General features: G+C 50.4%; 1 protein-coding gene across 2 annotated transcripts in view; it reads right to left on the reverse strand.

The window, feature by feature from the left end:
- The window catches only part of RNF31 (ring finger protein 31), a 954370-nt gene that overhangs the window by 271195 nt on the left and 660747 nt on the right, over nt 1-22428 (reverse strand). For both annotated transcript variants that reach the window (XM_085641869.1, XM_085641861.1), the window contains exons 15-16: nt 18956-19054; nt 18445-18534 (exon numbers count right to left, since the gene is read on the reverse strand). In XM_085641869.1, the coding sequence (XP_085497995.1) occupies nt 18445-18534; nt 18956-19054 (189 nt within the window). The remainder of the gene's footprint in view (nt 1-18444; nt 18535-18955; nt 19055-22428) is intronic.

Raw genomic sequence — 22428 nt, forward strand, 5'->3', positions numbered from 1 at the left:
CGCTCTCGAGACCAGCCCACCGTCAATAACAATGGGTTATGATATGAAATCGTCTTCGCCAGATGCTCACTACTTCGCACCAATGCGTGCACATCCGGAGAGCATAGCACCACATCCAGCCGTACTTGCAAGTCATGGAGGGGGGAATAATAAGAATAATCCCGTTCTCCCACGTGGTGAGCCCGCCATGTATCAATCCCCATTCAGCTTGCCAATCCCTCCTAAATTTTGATAGCTTATAGGCAGGTGCCTGGGGCAATGGGGGTGCGATCTGTCCAGCTCAGCATCCAGGACGGAGTTAAAATCACCCCCCAATAGCACTGAACTTGTTAAATAAGGTGCCAGTTTCCCCGTTAATGTAGCAAAAAAGGACTTCTGTCCAACGTTGGGGGCATACACACTGCACAGTGTCACATCCCTCCCATCCAATCTACCCATGACCGCCACATATCTCTCGTCCGGGTCCACCAGCTGCTGGGCCGGCTGAAAAGGGACCCCTGCTCTCACCCAAATCAGTGCTCCCCTGGCATAAGCAGAATATGTTGTATAGAAAAGCTGCCCTCTCCAACGACGCTGCAGGGCCCGGCCCTCAACTCCGTCTATATGGGTTTCCTGGAGAAAAGCTATTTGTGCCCCTCTACATACCAAATAGGCGTGAATTTTATGGCGTCTCGTCATCGTGTGCATCCCCCGCACATTCCACGTAATACATTTCAGTTCAGGTACAGACCCCATAATGTAATTTGTACTTGTGTTGCGATTGCCTTCTTCAGCTTGGCACACCGGTGACGTGAACCCCCCCCCCCCAACCAAACCCCCAACAACCCCCACCTCCCCACCCCAGAACAGGCTCCAAACAACTAGTACCCATCCAAACAGTCCCCCCAAAAGCCCTCTGGTAACTACCAGTGTCTCTCTAATAGCGAGACAAGGGGGAGAAGGCCCAACACCAAGAAGAGCAGACCCACTGCTTCATCGAACCCCCTGCACCTAACCCTGTTATAAAGGACATTCCTCCCCCTCAGACAGGACCCCCCCTCATCAGGCGATAACCCACACTATCGCAGACAGCCCCACAGGCCCCATAACCCAGCTTGCGCTCCCCCACACCCCCCCCCACAAAGCGAACCCCACCTGTGTCAACTGGCCCCTCTTACGACATAAGACAACAGATTAAGCGTCCACGATCTCATCCGCCGTTCCGGGAGTTATATGCGGCATAGTCACACTCCCCGCATCAGTTCCATCGGAGTCCGAACTATCCGATCCCTTCTCAGAGTCTGTCGGTCTCAGCATTGCAGTGTCACTCACCTGGGACAGCTCCGTCACAGCCTGCAGAACCGCCATTCTTTCTTTCTCCGTCTGAGTGGTATTGAGCCCCTGCGCTCCGCCGCGCCGTCTCCCAGGGCGCCGCTCGCGACGCGGCCGGGGCGGAACCGCCCCACGTCCTCCAGTGGGTCCCGCCGTACCCGCTCCTGCCGATAGTACTCCAACCAACTCCATGCGTCGCCGGGGCCATTATGAAAGATTGTTTTGCCTTCCAACGATATGCGCAGCCGCGCCGGAAACATCAGAGTGTATTGGATGCCCTCGTCTCAGAGGGCCTTCTTAACTGCCAGGAACGAGGCCCGATGTCGCTGTACCTCAAGGGTATAATCCGGAAATAGCGTGACATTGCTATTGCCCACCCTATAGGGGACCAATGTACGCGCCTTGTTCAGCAATAAGTCTCTATCTTTATAGTGGAGCAGGCGGGCCACTACAGGCCTGGGGGGCCTCCCAGGCGCCAACGGGCGGGCAGGCACATTGTGTGCCCGTTCCAACGTGTAGAACGGAGTTAAACCCTCTGGGGCCACTTCGCTACGGAACCAGTTCTCCAGATAATCCAGCATGCTTTCACCTTTGATACCCTCCGGCAGGCCCACCACGCGTACGTTGTTCCGTCTATTGCGTCCTTCGGCATCCTCGGCCATCTTCTCTAGTGCTTGGATCCGACGCATAACATCCCCCATTTGAACATTTAGTGCTTTCTGCGATGGCTCCAGAGCCTCCAAGATAGTCTCAGTCTGCTTCACCCTATCCACCAACTTCGCATGATCCGCCTGCAAGAGTCCCAACCCCAGCGACACTTGAGCAATGTCCTGTTGCAGAGCCTCCTTCGTGTCAGTGATCGCTCGGAGAATCTGATCCACCTGTTGCTGCATCATCCCCTCCGAGGACGACTCTGCTGTTCCCTGCGCCCTCTGCTCCCCCCAGTCGCTGTTCGGTTCCGGTTGGGTTCCTTTCTGCCTTCTACGTGGTTTCCCCAAGGTCGTGTGGCTGTCGATGTCGTGGATACCTTGATGTCCAAAACAGCTCGTTCTGCTTCAGGTCTGCACTGTGATGTCCTGGTTTTTCTTTGTTGTAGAGCGGCGGTTACACCTCCGGACAGGCAACCAGTTCCGCCAGTCCCATCATCAAGACACCGCAGTGCCGCACCAGGCCTTCCCACCACCTCTGGGGCACAGCAAAGTACATGGGCCTTTCACAGGCAACGTTCGGGCCCTCAATGGCAGCTATTCCGCCGTCAATGGGGAAAAGCATCACCTCCTGTCCGTCAGCTCCTCAGCTCCACCTAGGCTGGTTCTCTTCGCCAGTAAATTCTGCTGTCGGGGCTCCTCACCTATGCACATCCGTCGTAGCAGGCGGCCGCATCCACGCCTCTCCCCGTGGAAACTAGACGCCGGGCCGTCGCCACTCCCAAGTGTGGTCTCCGATATCACACCTGCACGGCGATATCCCCTTTCCTCTCCGATGTACGTGGGCCACCGGGGGGCACTTCCGATGGCAGCAAGCTCGGTCCCGGTGCTGGAGCAGCGTCCACCAGCTGCATCCACGCACTCAATTTACGTGCAGCTATGGAGCTCCGAGTGCACTTCACCGCCCAGCTGACACCCCATGGGCCCCCAGTCTGGTCACCCAGCAAATATTCCAGCTCTTACTGTATACGTCGCGGGCCTCAGAAAACGCCCATCCGAGAAAGACACCTCTCAGGGGGGGCACACGGGAGCCAAGTGTCTCAATCAGCTAGGCACCCCTGCACCAAGCAGCAGCATTGCCAGGGTCGCCTCCTTATGCCGCCAATGTTGCTGCGTCCGTTCACACGATACGGACTGCTCTCAGTATAGACCCCGATTTGGCCACCTCCGACCGGCCGCCTCACTTTCAGGCTCAGGGGCGCTGCAATCAACTGCCCCGGTGATTTCTTCTATCGCCGCAGCCCCGCCTCTCACCGCCGTTAGTGAAGCCAGGCTCCGCTGTCGGTCATCAGTGGGCCCTTCCGGCCGCCAGCAGCGAGCATTCACCGGGCTACACTGCAAGTGGGACCCCTCAGCAACCTTCTCCGAGCATCGCGTCCTCTGCTACGCAGCTTCCCCGCCGCCATTTTGGGTGCTCTCCTAGTCCGCGGCCGTCTCCTCTGCGGTCGCCGATGTGGGCATGGGACAGCCAGCCCTCGTTCCACATACCCTGTGGGTCCCCGCTGCCGGGGGGGGGGGGGGGGCCTCCCCCTCCGAGGACGCCGGGTCAACAAACCGGCATCTTCACAGGAGAAATCACGGGGTCGGCACGGAGCTCTCAGCTCACGCGACCGTCCTCATCAGTGCTTAAGCCACGCCCCCCCTCTAAAAAGTCATAGATGTTGCCTGTTTTGTAGATAAGCTGCTATTGCTGCAAGGTGCAGTCTAATGGACGTATAGGCTAGATTGCATCTTTGTAGGTGTAGTAAATAGCCTATGATGTGTTGAATGGACACATCTAGGGGATTGATGGTATTGTTGTGACAATAGACAACAAAACGTTTCCATTTGGCTGCGTAGCATGCTCTAGTGGTAGGTCGCCTAGCTTCTTTAATGACGTTCATGCAGTCAGGGGGAAGATTTAGATAACCGAATCCTAGGATTTCAGGAGCCAGATCGCAAGGTTGAGCTGAGCTGGGTCCGGGTGCCTGATCTCTCCATGGTTCTGGGTTAAGAGGTGTGGAGAGAGGTGTAACTTTTGGTGCGGTACTACAGATAGTTTCAGCAGTGTGGTGTACCACGGTTGTCTGGCCCAAGTTGGAGCTACTAGGATTAGTGTGAGGGAGTGTTGTTGTAGTTTGCACACCACTAATGGAATGAGTGGGAGAGGCGGAAAAACGTATGCAAATCTGCCTGACCAGTTCATCCATATCGCATTGCCTTTGGACAATGGGTGTGGCTATCTGGCGGCGAAGGTTGGGCATTTGGTGTTTTCGTGGGTGGCGAAGAGGTCTATCTGTGGATGCCCCCACATTTGAAAGTACGGGTGAAGAACTTGCGGGTGGAGTTCCCACTCGTGGAGTTGTGTTTGTCTGCTGAGCAGATCTGCCATAGTGGACTCCTGGGACATGTTGGGCTAGCAGAAAGATTTTCTGGGGTATGGTCCATCTCCATATGCTCTGGGCTAGCTGAGAGAGCTGTGGAGAGTGTGTGCCTCCTTGTTTTTGTATATAGTACATGGTTGTCATGTTGTCTGTACGGACTAGGACTGCCTTGCCTGAAATCTGTGTTTGAAAAGATTTTAGGGCTAAAAATATGGCTAGATGTGGGGTAACGTTTGTTGAGGTGTCCATCTGCCCTGCTTGGTGTGATGTAATAGGTGAGCTCCCCAGCCGGAGAGCGATGCGTCCATTGTCAGTACTATCTGAGGAACCGGGTCCAGGAACGGTCGCCCTTTGGAAAGGTTTTTGGTGGTCCACCACTGCAGAGAGTGATGGGTACGACCGTCTACCAACACCAGATCTGTTAATTGACCCTGGGCCTGGTTCCACTGGTGCGCTAAGCACTCTTGGAGAGGACGCATCTGGAGTCTTGCGTGAGGTACTATGAATATGCAAGAGGCCATCATCCCTATTAGTTGCATGAACACTCGAGCTGGAAGAGAGTGTTGTGGCTGAAATTTTGCGCGTAGAGCTTGAATGCTTGCTATCCTGGCAGGACTGTGGTAGGCTAGCGCTCGAGGTGTCTATAGTGGCACCCAGATATTGTTTTACGTGTGACGGTTGGAGATGGGACTTTGCAAGGTTTACTGTGAAGCCCAGTTGGTGAAGTAGCTGGATAGTGGCGTGCGTGTGTTGTACACACTGGTTGTATGAACTGGCCTTTATGAGCCAGTCGTCTAGGTAGGGGAAGACATGGATGTGTTGTCTCCTCAGGTGTGCTGCCACTACTGCTAGACACTTGGTGAATTCTCGTGGTGCTGTGGAGACTCCAAATGGGAGTACTTTGAATTGGTAGTGTTGGCCGTCCACTACAAATCTGAGGAACTTCCTGTGAGCGTTGTGAACAGGAATGTGGAAATAGGCGTCTTTGAGGTCTAAAGTGGTCAGGAAATCGTTGTGGGAGAGCAGTGGAAGTACCTGCTGAAGTGTTACCATGTGGAAATGGTCTGAGTGTATGTATCGATTTAGGGGCCTGAGGTCTAGGATGGGCCGTAGAGTGTCGTCCCTTTTTGGTATGAGAAAATATAGGGAGTAGACCCCCACATTTTGTTGGTTGGTAGGAACCCGTTCTATCGCCCCCTTTTGTAGGATGGAGAGTACCTCCTGCTTTAGTAGTGTTAGATGTTCGTGTGACATTGGGCGTGGTCTGGGTGGAATGTTTGGGGGGGGGGGGGGGGGGGGGGTAGATATTAGTTCTAGGCAGTAGCCTGACCGAATTATTTGTGTTACCCATTTGTCTGAGGTGATCTTAGTCCAGAAAGGAAGGAAATTTTGGAGTCTGCCCCCGGCCGGAGTGGGATGGTCTGGGGGGAGTGGAGGGGAGTCATTGGGTAGGTGCGGAGGCAGAGCGGGCGCTGTTTGTCTTGCCTCTGCCTTTATTGTTGTTGCCTCTGTAGCCGCCTCTTTGGTAACCCCTTGTAAAGGTGGATTGGGTAGGGGCCTTATATGAAGTGGAAGCGGTGTCAGAGGAGTAGCCTCTGGATGTGCTCCGAAAGGAAGAGCGGCGAAAGGAGCGCCTGGGAGGGTGTGATTGTAAGGCTCCCATAGATTTCGCCGTATCGGTGTCTTTTTTCATTTTTTCTAGGGCCTCATCCACTTTTGGGCCGAACAGATGTTCCTGGTCAAAGGGGTGGTTCAGGATGGAAGCTTGCACTTCTGGTTTAAAACCTGAGATCCTTAGCCAGGCATGGCGACGGAGGAGGATGCTGGTATTAATGGCTCTGGAGGCGGTGTCAGCTGCATCTAGGGCACAGCGGATGGAGGTATTGGTAATCGTTTTGCCCTCCTGAATTAACTTGTTTGCCCTATTTTTATATTTGTCAAGGAGGTGCCGCATTATGGTTTCTAGTTCGTCATAATGGACCCTGTCGTATCTTGCCAGTAGCGCTTGTGTATTAGCAATGCGCCATATGTTGGCAGCTTGGGATGCAGTGCGCTTGCCCGATGCGTCCAAGAGTTTTGACTCTTTGGTAGGTGGTGGTGCTTTGCCTGACGCTTGGGAGTTCGCCCTCTTTTGTGCTGTAGACACTACTAGGGAATCTAGTGGTGTTGGCCCTCTGATGTAGGCGGGATCTGTAGGGGCGGCTTTATATTTTTTGTCTATGCGCGGGTTAATGACCCTGGCTCTGACTGGGTCTTTAAAGACCTCCGGCGCGTGTTTTATAACTCCTTTGAGCATGGGCAGTATGGAGGTGGCCCTATGCGTGGTGTCAAAAGTATCGACAAGGAAGTCCTCCTCCACGGGGTCGGTATAGAGATCCAACCTGTGATAGTGACGAGGCCCTTGTCGGTGTGTTGTCCTTCTGGAGCGTCGACGCCTTCTCCGAAGATGCCGTCCGGAATCGCCGTAGATGAGTGTGCCATAGATCTTCGTGCCCTTCGGTCTCGAATGGTTTTCTTGGACCGGAAGGACTTGCACGCCGGACAGTCTCGAGCCTCGTGTTCAGGAGAGAGGCAGAGGTTACATACTTCGTGAAGGTCGGTGTGGGGGAATTTGGACCCACATCGAGGGCATTTCTTGAAGGGAGTCCTTTCCATTAGCCAGGACCGGAGCTTGGGTAGGCCCGAAGGCCGTCGTCGACGACTGGAATTGAAGGTCTTGATCACTCAGAGCCACGCCGAGTGTGGAGATCGCGATCAAAATCAATACCGCGAATTGGGGTGAGGGTTGCGCATCGATAGAAGAACTGGAAACTGTTCGGAACCGGAGCGCGAAGATCACATCCGAGCCCGATGGCGGAAAAAAACAATCTGAGGATGGAGCCGAAGCCCATGCGCAATATGATCCAAAGGAGGAGTCACATACCTCGTGACCGCCAAAGACTTTCCAAGAGGAAAAGCAACTGCAAACATCCGGGCCCAACACCAGATGGCGATCTATGCACAGCGTGTAATCTGCAGCTCATAAGTCTGGAACATAGCCCTTTTGGTTAGTGGCACCACTAATACTCCCTCCTCTAATGGTGAGGAGTCTGGGATCTAAGTCCCTTTTGGGATGTGTGATAGTAGTGCATGCCTGACCTGGAGGTAGTGGCATGTTTCATTCTTGGCCAGTTGGTAATCCTTTTGGAGTTTCTCCAGGTGAGCCACATCCCCATTCCCCCAGGTTCCCATGTTTCAAGATTACGATCATGTCCCGACTGATAAGCCCTATGAGGCTCTCCATGGCAGATAGCTGGTTGCTATACCATAATGGTGTTTCTGCAGTGAGTTTCCCATCCCAGCCCAGATATGATGTGGCCTTCTGCCAGAGTGAGACCACTGTCCTGGTGTGAGGAGGAAGGCCGGTCAGTGGCCCCTTTCTATAGAGCACTGTGGGATAGCCTCTTCCACGCCTTTTGTATCTGTCCATTCTGACTGCTGGTTTAATTTTGTCCACGTAGGCCCAGTCATTAACCATGGTCAGTTAGGCCACCCAGTAATTCAGCGCCAGGACACCCTAGGGTAACAGCGCGCTTTACAAATGTCACTAACATTAACGAGATAGGTGACTCCTCGCTTGGACGATAGTGTGTATGGGCATCGACTCCATCCTCAGATTGTTTTTCGCCATGATGGGAAATGATGGAGTCAGTAAGAAGTAGAAGAGATGTCCATGTGAATGTACCTAATTAAGATAATACTGGAACGGATACAGGTCCAGGGGTGGCTGGTGGGTGTGTACGGATCTGCAGCACTACATGCTAAGAACAGATGCATACTGGTAAGTAGCATTTTCCGTTCAAGGCATATGAGCTGCAGATCGTACACTGTGCATAGACTGTACAGCAGTGTCTCCCCTAGCGGTGGTGTTTTAAGAACAGCCTGGCCTACAGAAGCGTGTTGCTTAGCCTGCATGTCAACACAATAGTGTTTGGTGAAGGTGTGTGGTGTAGACCATGTTGCTGCTTTACATATGTCATGTAAGGGAATGTTCCCTAAGAATGCCATGGAAGCCCCTAGTTTGCGTGTTGAATGTGTGTTGAATGCGCTCTAGGGGCAATTGTTAATGTGCGTTTAGCCTTTTGGTAGCATGTTTGAATGCATTTTACTATCCACCTGGCGATCCCAGCTTTAGAGATGGGGTTACCCTTATGAGGTGGGGAGAAGGCTACAAACAGTTGTTTTGTTTTGCGAAAGGGTTTATTCCTGTCAATGTAATAAAGTAGTGCTCTTTTGACGTCGAGTGAATGAAGAGCTCTCTCTGCCACAGAGTCTGGGTTTTGGAAAAACACCGGTAACTCAACTGAATGGTTAAGATGAAAAGCAGAGATGACTTTGGGAAGGAATTTTGGATTTGTTCTGAGAACCACTTTGTTCTGATGTATTTGTAAGAATGGTTCTGGTATGGTTAAAGCCTGGATCTCGCTTACCCTTCTGAGAGAGGTAATTGCGACTAGGAAAGCAACTTTCCATGTGAGGAACTGAAGTTCACATTTATGTAGAGGTTCAAATGGGGGACCCATGAGCCTGGTAAGAACAATGTTTAAATTCCACACCGGAGAGGGTTAGCAGTCTGGGAGGAATTATTCTTTTAAGTCCCGTCCATAAAGGCTTTAATTGCAGGTACTCTAAATAATGACAGATGTTGTCTGTTTTGTAAATAAGCAGCAAGCGCTGCTAGATGTAACCGTATGGATGAATATGCCAGATTACATCTTTGTAAGTGTAGCAAATGATGTCCTAGATGGAAGATTCCAGTGGATCTATTTTATTGTTTTTGCAGTAGATGACAAATCTTTTCCATTTTGCTGCATAGCAAGCTCTAGTAGTAGGGTGTCTGGCTTCTTTAATGATGTTCATACAGTCTGGCGGAAGGATAAGATAACCGAACTCTAGTATTTCAGGAACCAGATCGCAAGATTCAGTTGTCTTGGATCGGGGTGCCTTATCTCTCCATGGTCCTGCGTCAACAGTGTTGAGGAGAGGCGTAGTTTTTAGCGTGGAACTACTGAGAGTTCCAGTAGTGTTGTGAACCACGGTTGGTGTACCCATGTGGGAGCCACTAAGATAATTTTGAGAGACTGTTGTCTGAGCTTGTGTACTGCTAGGGGAATCAGTGGGAGTGGCGGAAAAGCGTACGCAAATCTGCCTGACCAGTTCATCCATATCGCATTGCCTTTGGACAACGGGTGTGGGAACCTGGCGGCAAAGTTTGGGCGTTTGCGTTTGTGTCGAACAGATCTGTTTGGTTGACCCCACATGTGGAAGAAAGGTTGGAGAACTTGGGGATGAATTTCCCATTCATGTATCTGCTGTGTCTGTCGACTTGCAAAAACAACAATTGATGGACAGAATGCAGAACAATGTCATACATTCACCCCAGTACAGAGATCTGGGCCTAAATCCATCGTTTTTTTGCTCACCATGCCATTCCAGTTTGAACCCAGCCATATGCAAATCAGTCTTGACCCTGTGCCCCATGGGAACAGTCCAGCCCGAACTGCCAAGCCAGGTCCTCCCTGGACTGGAAACAAGCATCCTAGGACCGGTTTCGGGCTTTCAGCCCTCGTCAGCCAGGATAGCCTGATTCCAGTGGCATGGAGAGCAAGGGACTCACGTCTGAGCATACCCTTCCCACTCGGGGTGACAAATGCAAAAACAACAATTGATGGACAGAATGCAGAACAATGTCATACATTCACCCCAGTACAGAGATCTGGGCCTAAATCCATCGTTTTTTTGCTCACCATGCCATTCCAGTTTGAACCCAGCCATATGCAAATCAGTCTTGACCCTGTGCCCCATGGGAACAGTCCAGCCCGAACTGCCAAGCCAGGTCCTCCCTGGACTGGAAACAAGCATCCTAGGACCGGTTTCGGGCTTTCAGCCCTCGTCAGCCAGGATAGCCTGAATCCAGTGGCATGGAGAGCAAGGGACTCACGTCTGAGCATACCCTTCCCACTCGGGGTGACAAATGCAAAAACAACAATTGATGGACAGAATGCAGAACAATGTCATACATTCACCCCAGTACAGAGATCTGGGCCTAAATCCATCGTTTTTTTGCTCACCATGCCATTCCAGTTTGAACCCAGCCATATGCAAATCAGTCTTGACCCTGTGCCCCATGGGAACAGTCCAGCCCGAACTGCCAAGCCAGGTCCTCCCTGGACTGGAAACAAGCATCCTAGGACCGGTTTCGGGCTTTCAGCCCTCGTCAGCCAGGATAGCCTGATTCCAGTGGCATGAAGAGCAAGGGACTCACGTCTGAGCATACCCTTCCCACTCGGGGTGACAAATGCAAAAACAACAATTGATGGACAGAATGCAGAACAATGTCATACATTCACCCCAGTACAGAGATCTGGGCCTAAATCCATCGTTTTTTTGCTCACCATGCCATTCCAGTTTGAACCCAGCCATATGCAAATCAGTCTTGACCCTGTGCCCCATGGGAACAGTCCAGCCCGAACTGCCAAGCCAGGTCCTCCCTGGACTGGAAACAAGCATCCTAGGACCGGTTTCGGGCTTTCAGCCCTCGTCAGCCAGGATAGCCTGATTCCAGTGGCATGGAGAGCAAGGGACTCACGTCTGAGCATACCCTTCCCACTCGGGGTGACAAATGCAAAAACAACAATTGATGGACAGAATGCAGAACAATGTCATACATTCACCCCAGTACAGAGATCTGGGCCTAAATCCATCGTTTTTTTGCTCACCATGCCATTCCAGTTTGAACCCAGCCATATGCAAATCAGTCTTGACCCTGTGCCCCATGGGAACAGTCCAGCCCGAACTGCCAAGCCAGGTCCTCCCTGGACTGGAAACAAGCATCCTAGGACCGGTTTCGGGCTTTCAGCCCTCGTCAGCCAGGATAGCCTGATTCCAGTGGCATGGAGAGCAAGGGACTCACGTCTGAGCATACCCTTCCCACTCGGGGTGACAAATGCAAAAACAACAATTGATGGACAGAATGCAGAACAATGTCATACATTCACCCCAGTACAGAGATCTGGGCCTAAATCCATCGTTTTTTTGCTCACCATGCCATTCCAGTTTGAACCCAGCCATATGCAAATCAGTCTTGACCCTGTGCCCCATGGGAACAGTCCAGCCCGAACTGAAGACGGCTGAAATGCCAGAAACCGGTCCTAGGAAGCTTGTTTCCGGTCCAGGAAAGGCATGGCTTGGCAGTTCGGGCTGGACTGTTCCCATGAGGCACAGGGTCAGACTGATTTGCATATGGCCATGTCTGAACTGGGGTGGCAGAGTGGGCTAAAGAACGGTGATGGATCAAACCCAGATCTGTGGACTGGGTGTGAGTGTTTGATTGGTTCTGATGCTCCGTCCATCACAAACCCCTTTTGTACCGCTTTGTTCGCCATAAGTTGGCAGGGTATGCTCAGACGTGAGTCCCTTGCTCACTTTGCCACTGGATTCAAGCAAGCCTGGCTGAAGACGGCTGAAATGCCAGAAACCGGTCCTAGGAAGCTTGTTTCCGGTCCAGGAAAGGCATGGCTTGGCAGTTCGGGCTGGACTGTTCCCATGAGGCACAGGGTCAGACTGATTTGCATATGGCCATGTCTGAACTGGGGTGGCAGAGTGGGCTAAAGAACGGTGATGGATCAAACCCAGATCTGTGGACTGGGTGTGAGTGTTTGATTGGTTCTGATGCTCCGTCCATCACAAACCCCTTTTGTACCGCTTTGTTCGCCATAAGTTGGCAGGGTATGCTCAGACGTGAGTCCCTTGCTCACTTTGCCACTGGATTCAAGCAAGCCTGGCTGAAGACGGCTGAAATGCCAGAAACCGGTCCTAGGAAGCTTGTTTCCGGTCCAGGAAAGGCATGGCTTGGCAGTTCGGGCTGGACTGTTCCCATGAGGCACAGGGTCAGACTGATTTGCATATGGCCATGTCTGAACTGGGGTGGCAGAGTGGGCTAAAGAACGGTGATGGATCAAACCCAGATCTGTGGACTGGGTGTGAGTGTTTGATTGGTTCTGATGCTCCGTCCATCACAAACCCCTTTTGTACCGCTTTGTTCGCCATAAGTTGGCAGGGTATGCTCAGACGTGAGTCCCTTGCTCACTTTGCCACTGGATTCAAGCAAGCCTGGCTGAAGACGGCTGAAATGCCAGAAACCGGTCCTAGGAAGCTTGTTTCCGGTCCAGGAAAGGCATGGCTTGGCAGTTCGGGCTGGACTGTTCCCATGAGGCACAGGGTCAGACTGATTTGCATATGGCCATGTCTGAACTGGGGTGGCAGAGTGGGCTAAAGAACGGTGATGGATCATACCCAGATCTGTGGACTGGGTGTGAGTGTTTGATTGGTTCTGATGCTCCGTCCATCACAAACCCCTTTTGTACCGCTGTGTCTGTCGACTTAGCAGATCCGCAATCTGATTGTGAATTCCTGGAAGATGTTCTGCCAGCAGGTATATATTTTGTGGGATGGCCCATCTCCAAATGTTTTGTGCGAGCTGGGACAGCTGCAGAGAGTGTGTGCCTCCTTGTTTCTGTATGTAGTACATGGCTGTCATGTTGTCTGTCCGGACCAGGACAGTCTTGTGTTGTAGATGTACTTAGAATGATTTTAATGCTAGAAATATTGCCAGTAATTCTAGGTGATTGATATGGAGCACTTTCTGTTGAGTGGTCCATTTGCCTTGAATTGTATGGTTTAGGAGATGGGCTCCCCAACCGGTGAGTGATGCGTCTGCTGTGAGCACTATCTGTGGAACTGGCTCGAGGAACAGCCGCCCTTTGGACAGATTTCCTGTGTTCCACCACTGCAGAGAGCGATGTGTGTGGCTGTCCACCAACACCAGATATGCAAGTTGTCCTTGAGCCTGGTTCTACTGACGTGCTAGGCATTCCTGTAAGGGGCGCATCTGAAGTCTTGCATGAGACACAATAAAGATGCAAGAGGCCATCATCCCTATGAGTTGCATGAATACCCTTGCTGGGAGGGAGTGCTGCGGTTGAAATTTGCTGCTTAAGGCTTGTATACTGGCTGGACTGGGATATGCTAGAGCTTTGGAGGTGTCTATTGTGGCCCCTAGATACTGATGTATGAGGGAGGGGTGGAGATTGGTCTTGGGGTAATTTACTGTGAATCCCAAGTCGTGTAGCAGCTGGATAGTTTGATGCGTGTGATGAACACGCTGGTTGAATGAGTTGGCTTTTATCAGCCAGTCGTCGAAATATGGAAAGACATGGATTTGTTGTCTTCTTAAGTGTGCTGCTACTACCGCAAGGCACTTTGTGAACACTCTGGGTGCGGTGGTCACCCCGAATGGAAGGATTTTGAACTGAAAGTGTTGTCCGTCCACTATGAACCTTAGATACTTCCTGCGAGCAGGGTGCATGGGAATGTGGAAGTAGGCGTCCTTGAGATCTAGGATGGCAAGGAAGTCGCCTTGTTGTAGTAGGGGGAGAACCTGTTGAAGAGTGATCATATGAAAATGATCGGACCGTATATAGAAATTGAGGGGTCTGAGGTCAAGTATTGGCCTTAGGGTCCAGTCCTTTTTCGGGGTTAGGAAATACAGTGAGTAAACCCATGTTCCTTTATGCTGTAAGGGAACTGGTTCTATTCCGTGCTTTTGAAGCAGTGAGAGAACCTCTTGTTTTAAGAGCGTAAGGTTTTCTGTGGACATTGGACGTTTTTTGGGTGGAATGTTGGGCAGGGTTGCTGTGAATTCCAGGCAGTAACCATACTGGATAATTTGTCTTACCCACTTGTCTGTTGTGATGGAATCCCAGACAGGTAGGAACCCTGAAAGTCTTCCCCCCCACCCGAGTGGAATGGTCTAGGGGGAGTGGAGGGAAGTCACTGTTTATTAGTGGGAGAGGTGCAAGTGTTATTGTTACCTCGGCCTTAGATTCCTTATCCAGAGGTGGTGCATCACCGGAGAGTTGGGAATTGGTGCGTTTTCTAGCGTTAGACACTACTAGTGAGTCTAGAGGTAGCTGCCCTTTGATGTAGGCGGTATCATCGGGGGCTGGTTTGTATTTCTTATCAGTTCCCGGATTGAGAATTCTAGCTCTCACTGGGTCTTTGAATATGTCTTTAAGCATTGGCAGTATTTGGACGGATTTCTGCGACTGTTCAAAAGTGTCTAGGAGGAAATCCTCATCTGCAGGGTCTGAATACATGTGAACGCCATGGTAAATAGCAGCTCTATTAACAAGTTGTCCAAATCCAATATTGTCATCTGGGGTAAGATGGTTTTGTTGGATATGGCTGGGTATCTGGGAGGTCTGGGGGATCTATTGGGTCATTATAATCGTCCCAATCATCTTGTGGTGTGTCTGTATCATTATCTGGGTCAGTGAAAGGGTCATTGTTGCCTCCCCCTACATCATCATCCCGTGGTGGTGGTGTATGTGGTGGAAGTGTTATAGGCTGTGGAGGTGATAGAGGTATAGGAGGAAGAGCAGGAGTAGGAAGAACAGGAGAAGAGGGTCTTATAGGTAAAGTGGCACAGTCTTTTTTCTTCAGAGGCACTGCAGGAGTGTCTGTTGTGTCCAGCTACCTCTTCTTCTGTGGTACAGCGGCCACATGTCCTGTTTTGGGGTCAATATGGAGTTTTTTCTGTTTGGGATCGACAGGATCTGGTCGAAAAAGTTCTTCCTCCTCGATAACCGCTTCCGCGCCGACTTTTTCGGGTCCGAGCGTGGTTGAGATTTGTGCTCCGAGGCCTTAGGAGGTGTATTGGAGTCCTTAGGCCTGGCTATGGAGACTGAATTATTTATCTGTTCCGACAGGTTTGGATTTGGATCCGAAGGTTTTTGTTTCGGTGTGGAAGTGGTCGGAATAGATTTCTTTTTGGGAGTAGGTTGGTCTCCTTGCTTCAGTGCCGAAGGCGCCTTGGGATAGGGATATGCGGTTTGCTCGGTCCCGAGCTACCGGAAGGCTTGTCCTTTATCTCCGGAGCCGAGCCCGAGGGCGGGGCTTCTGAAATATGTTTTTGGTTGCGACTGGGGCCAGCAGGCAAAGTCTTGACCAGGGCCTTCTTTTTCTCAGGTGGAGTGGGGGCAGTTGTACTCACTCGTTGATCAGGAGTGATGTGGTCGTCTGAGTCGTCTGCTTCGGACACGATTTCCAGGTCTTCGGAATCTTCTTCTGGGACACCTGGGCCTTTGTCGAAGATGTCCGCTGGTGCCGGAGCTGCTTTCTGCGCCATGATGTGTCGTTGAGCCCGGCGATCACGGATGGTCTTTTTCGATTGAAAAGAGGCGCAGGCCTGGCAATTGTTCTCGTCGTGTTCTGGCGAGAGACACAGATTACAGACCTTGTGATGGTCACTGTATGGGAATTTCGCTCCACACTGGGGGCATTTTTTTAATGGAGTCCTTTCCATGAGCTGTAGGCCCGACGGCGTGGATAGGCCCAGCGGCCCGTGTCGACGACCGGAATCGAGTTGTTGAGATGCACGTCGAAGATCACGCAATCGAAAACAATACCAGAGAGTTGTAGAGAGTTTGCGCGTCGAAAAAACTTGAAAAACAAAGTTTCGAACCGGAGCGCGAAACTTACATCCGAACCCAATGGCGGAAAAAAACAATCTGAGGATGAGTCGATGCCCATGCGCACTATCGTGCAAGGGAGTAGTCACCTATCTCGTGACTACAAAAGAATTCTTCCAAGACAACAACAAGGTGTAAGCATCCGAGCCCAACACCAGATGGCGATCTAATGTACGATCTGCAGCTCATATGCCTCGAATACATCACGGGTCTCTAGAGGACTGCCTGCCCTCCAGTCTAATTGCTGCAGTGTTTTCCTCTGTTGTAATTTTCTGCATTTTGTTACCAACATGGACTTCTAAAAGGGTAGCCCCCCACAAGCTCTGGTGCATTTCTGGAAGAAAACCCAAATGCCTAAACAGAAACATTCTATTGAGGCTGCTTCATGGACCATGTTGCTGATAGCTAGGTGGCCATATCAGTGAAAGTCATAATGAACTGGTTTGACTGCTGACTGCCTTCTTGTACCAGGAATATTGTCTGAAACAAACCTGAATACGATGAGACAGCCTGTCTCAAAGATATATCATATTAAGTAGGGAAGCCGAATCAGCTTCTCTCTGGTTCAGGGAGCCACAAAACATTCATTCTCCACAGAGCCTTCATTCACCTGTTCTCTTTGTTCTGGCCTGGGCCTCCAAGAAGTACTGATTCATTAATGTCTACATCATTTTTCAAATCATTTGGAGTCAGGAGGTGGACCGTTTTTGATAACAGGTAAGAATAACAGTATCGACCTGAGCAAATAAGAGGCTGAAATCTTTGTACTATTTCTCTAAGCAACTGAGGTGCCTGAAACCCTCTACTAAAGGAAGCAGATCACAGGCAACATTATGGCTTTATAGGGTTTAAAAATGAAGTAGTTAAAGGTATAGGGTTCTGGGCCTGAAGTAGACTACCAACCCTCTAGGCAGTAAATCTGAGTGAGCAGAAAAGTCATAAAGAGGAAACCTCTTGGCTAGGTCTTCTTCAACCACGTGATTCTTTAGGCTAAAAGTATTCCCAATCAATGTCCTCAGTTCATCAGCTCTTGTCCTCCTCATATGGGCCTATATTGTCAACTGGTGCAGAACAGTCTGGATTCGCAAGACTAAGCATCAAAGTAAGATTGTTCTTTGCACAGCCTAGGAACATTTGTCTTACAAGCTGAAGACTATTCCCCTATATGAAGAACAGTTTAGATGATCTGGTTGTGAGGAACACAGACATCGAAAAGACCCAACAAAACATGAGGAGCTGGAGCTTGAAAGCAAGGAGCTACTCTATGTCAAGGAGATCCTAAAAGAGGGTTGACATGAGGGAACGTCATAAGAATAACTTGAAAGGACGTTTATTAAGGTGTCACAATTGCAAGATGGTTGAAGATTTCATAATTACAGTGACATACTAAATAAAGGAATCTCTCTTAGTAGTAGAAGACACGTGTTCCTTCCAAATTCATTTAGCTATACAACTAAATACCAAGTGCCTCTTTGAAACCTACAGTGTAAACAGACGATTGCTAAGGCCTAGGCAATTAAAACAAACAAAATAGACTGCCTTCCTTATTCACTTCCCATATCACAGACATCACACAACTAGCTTCAATACTGATCCCATTGGTTGACAAAGTCAAACCCAAGATGAAACACTTGTGATAAGTAAACATCCGTCGAGCACTCGACTCCCCAGAATAAAAATAAACTGCAAATGTTCATTTAGGCGCAATGTTCTAGGTGTATAATATGCTGGAATCACATCCGTGCAGTAAAATATATGTTAATGGATACCGATGATGAAGTACCAATAATCTCCTGCACAATACACAACAGCTCCCACATTACCCAGTGTCACAGCAACTGCCTTTTCAGTCAGTGCTAGCACACCATAACCTACTGCGGGCCCACAGCCAATGTTATCACACCTTCCTTTCCAGTCAGAGCTGCTACACGACAGCCAAAAGCTCCTACACAGCCAGCATCACTACACCTAGAGTTAAAGCCACCGCTCCCAATATCTAGCATTACTGCACCTTCCTTTTTAGCCTTCTCTCCTACACTATACTCTGTTGCTCCCACACCAAGACCTGCCGTTCCCCCAATACCTAGCATTACTACACCTTCTGTTTTAGCCTTCGTCCCTACACTATACCCTATTGCTCTACACCATAACCTGCTATTCACACAACCAGCATTACCACACCTTTCCTTTCAGACTGAATTCCTACCCCATAATGCTGTACTCCCCCACAACCAGCTCTACTAACGACCCATTCCAGGCAGCGTTCCTACCCGAACCCTGCAGCTCCTCCACTGCCAGCATTACTCTGCCTTCCCTTGTCGCTAGCGCTTCTACACGATACACTGCTGCCGCCCCACAGCCTGTACCCGGATGCCTGTTGGTGCAGCCCAATGCTGGTATCGTACATCTTTCTTTACAGCTTCATGACAGCCAAGGGTTCCACCTATTCCCTGTAGTGCCACAGCAGATGGAGGGAAGCAGCAGGTTACTCACCGGACGTTTGCATTTGATGCAGAAGCTCTTCTGACACTGGGGACACCGTGCCTCGATTTGCTCCCGCTCGTATATAAACCCAAAGGAGCACTGCAGGAGGGTAAGGAAAAGAAGAACTTAACAGCACCTTGCCCCCAAAGCATGCCATCCACATCCACTGCACTTACACCCCTGACCTTCTCGCTGCACTCTGACCCTGAAGTTCCAGAATGACTCCACTCCAAATCCCACCGTTCTAATTACTGGTAAACCTTCCTCAGTCTCATCCCATCCTCTACTCGTTGGCCTACACATTGACTTGGTTCTGGCCCTTATCCTCCACTTAATGAACTTTGACTGGGCCAACAAACTCAGTGCTGCAGCCCTGAAGTCCACTCTTAATGCTGTGATCTTTGCCCTTTGACACACGGCAATCTGACCTTCACTCGCTGCCCTCCCTGCCTCATCCAAACACTTCATATAAACCTTGCCACAGCCAAATGAAAGCCATATACACCGCAGACGGGCTTACATGGGTGCACCACAAAAACTTCGGGTCCTTCATCAAGGTACGCTCCGTCAACTTCTTGTGGAAGAGATCAAGGATGTCGTGGTCTAAGCAGTCTCGCAGCTACAGAGGAAGCAAAATGAGAGTGTGAGCGGCACTGAGATTTAAAAAAAGAAAAACTTAAAATGTTATTGGTATTTCTATAACATTAAACAAGACCGGGATAAGAGACGACATCAAAGGACACAGTAGTAGAATAAATGCGATCAAGTTAAGTCTCACCAGAGTATAATTCAAATGTACAGGAGAGGCAATTGGATAGGAATAGAGTTAATGTCCATTGCTGTGAGACCTGAAAAAGCACAGTGTAACTGTTGGCGCCAGGGAGAAATAGATGGCACCATATTTTGAAGACATTTGTTGCTAGTTGAGATTGCTTCTTGGGGGAATCCTCATTCAGGTTTGAGCATGTTGAGCTGAAGGAGCCGCTGAAGGAAGGGAACTAGGTGCAGGGAGAAATTGCTTAATCAGTAATTGACTACATAGTGAGGGGAGTGTCCACCTGGTAATAGAGAGGATTTTGGGGAGTAGATGAGAGTACACTCTAAATGAGGGATACTACGCCGGTAATGTGTCATCCTTGGGGGGCATTTTCAGGGTCTCCAACATAATATCACGTCCTTCATTATGGGGTCCATGGATAGGGGGCTAGATTCCTCTCTACGTAGGTCTCTGATCTCAGCTTCCAACCCATAATATAGTAATCAGTCAAGGGTCATTATCTTCTCAGTGAAGGAGGAAATCAAATCTAATACTAAGAGCCAATAATCTCTCAGTGAAGGGCAGGCACATAACATGTGCTGGAAGCCTTCCGTGTCCGCGGGAAAGTGCTTGTTAGTGGCTGACGGGGAGAGGAAGGCTCCGTAATATTGAATGAGTTTGAATATGGGGTTGTGGGAGATCAAGAGTGTGTATGCTAGGGCGTCTCATCAATGCTTTTCATGAACACCCGTCCTGCTTCTCTATCTCATTTGTCACATAGAGGTGAAAGAGTAATACAGGTGAGGGAAAAGAGAGCTTTGTAAAAGTGATGTACCTGTGTCCTAGACTATGGTATAAATGGATTGAATAAATACGTGTAGCTCCCGTTGCATGTCTGAAATGCACCAGTGGTTGCGGAGAGTGCACTGGATGAGCGATGCATGAGAAACTGACCCCATGGAGTGCATATGCTCATTCAGTGCGTTCAATAGGAGAAGCTGCCCATTCTCAAACAAGTCTCCCAGAGTCACAAGGTTTGAGTTATGCCAATGCTTCAAGACAACCATCGAAATGAGGCCCTCCACGGCCCAGAAGAAAGGGGTTACAAGCTTGGTCAACAGCAGGGTTCGAAAATAGTCCCACAGCACAACTCGCAATAGACGGCATTGGGCGTGCAGCCAATGAGCACCAGAAACCAGGAGACCATTCAGTTCATCCAGACTGAGTGGACGTGTCACTGGCCAGGTTTCTTCAATGGATAAACCAGCAAGCCACCTACACATCCATTTCAAGTGAGCTGAGAGAACAAAGGGGAGGCACAATTTGAAAAGACCATCTATGTCGAACAGTGTGCCACATGAGTTCGCCTAAGTGCTTGTCGAGATCACAGAATAATTTACAGATTTATGGAAATTGGCAAAATAATATAAAAGAAGAGCTAGGACCACCGTCTTTGAGAGGGTGGTATGCCCCCTCTGGAGCTTGTGGGAGTGGTCTCTAGAACACTACTTGAGATGTAAGAGCACATATTGTTCTCGTCAGATTACCATCATGCAGGTCCCGGTCTAAGTGGTCGATCTTAATTTCCATGTAGAAGAAAGTAGTTTCCTCCCATCGAAATGGTCCACCACTTTGCTGTACGGATCTCTACATAACTTTGGGTAGAGGGAAAAGACTCAAGATTTCTTGTAATTTACCTGTAGGCCGGACACGGCGCTTAAGGTTTAAAAGGTCTGCCTAATACAAGAATCATGTCCCTGAAGGTCTCTGGGATAGATAAGGATATAGTTGTTGTATAATAAGATGGGGTGCAACCCATTCACTAGAGGGATGTCCCAGGTCGCACTCTCTGCTCTCAGCCTTACCGCAGCAGCTCCATGGTGTGAGAAAGGGCCATCTTTCTTGCAAGGTATGCCCCCACTTTTTGCTGAATTGCTGAATGTACTTTGACTGAGTGTGCCCTGGACTCCTGCCAATCAGGTGCCGAGGGTCTATGTTCCTTCCCTAAAACCCAAAACCCAAATTGGCAAACCCTGGCCACATGTCAGCCCCTGGTAAATGGTACCCTAGGAACCCAGGGCCTTGTGACCAGGGAAGGCTTCTAAGGGCTGCAGCACTCATTGTGCCACCCTTAGAGGCCCTGTACCCTTACACACACACATTGCCCTTGCAGGCTGGGTGTGTGGGTACAAGACAAAACAAAGAGTCGACATGGCACCCCCCCCCTGTGTGCCATGCCCACCACCTACACTGCCATGGCATACATCAGCCACCCCTCTAGCTGGGTGCCCTATGCCAGTGGTGTGGGCACAGGAGCCCTATGCCCCTACAGTACCCAGGTCCATTCCTGGGCACTGTAAGGGCAGTGCTGCCATTTAAGAGCACATGGTGCTGAGAGCTCGTCAAACATGAACGCCACAGCACCATAATGGCAACACTTAAGACTGAGAAGTTTGGTATCAAACTTCTCAGCACATTAAACCCGCACTGATGCCAGTGTGAGATTTAATGTACCAAGCACCCCAGAGGGCATCTTATAGATGCCCCCTAAAACCTAACCTTCAATCCACGTCTGTTCTGAGGCTGCCTAGGCTGCCACACAGCAGACATGTTGCTGGACCCCTGGGTAGGAGAGCCCCTGCTCTCCTGGGCCTGCAACAATGCACATCCTGGGCGAGGTGCTAAATCTCCTCTCCCAGGATGGACAGGGAGAAGCTTCAAAGGCATGCCGCCTCTGTGAGCTTCCCCAGGCCACTGCAACCCCCCACTCTGGCGGGAAGCTTGGCCGGAAACCCCAAATCAGGACAGGGGATGTGCCAGCCTGCCAACCCCACCCCACAGGTGGGGGAGGGGAGGTGAAGCACATCTCCGGGCTCTCACCATCTTGAAGATGGGAAGCCTTTCCCAATCAGGATAAGGCTACTGCCCCCCTCCCACAGGAGAGAGGCAGGATAGGGGGTGCACCCACCCCAGGACAGGGACCCATTGGTCCCTGCCCTTCACCTACCTGTACCACCCCTAAATCTAGTATTTAGGGGCACCCTGAACCTTCCTTCCCCAGATTCCAGAATGCAAAGAAGAGCTAGAAGAAAGAAGACCTCCCCTGCAGCTGCTAAGGAGAGGAAGACACCAACTGCTTTGGCCCCAGCCCTACCGGCCTGTCGACCCTCGAACCTGCTCCTGCTCCAAACCGGCATCTCTTGTGGCCAGCAACCTCACAAACCCCGCAGGACCTA

The sequence above is a fragment of the Triturus cristatus genome, chromosome 1_1 (genome assembly GCF_964204655.1).
Source record: "Triturus cristatus chromosome 1_1, aTriCri1.1, whole genome shotgun sequence".
NCBI classification, from domain to species: Eukaryota; Metazoa; Chordata; class Amphibia; order Caudata; family Salamandridae; genus Triturus; species Triturus cristatus.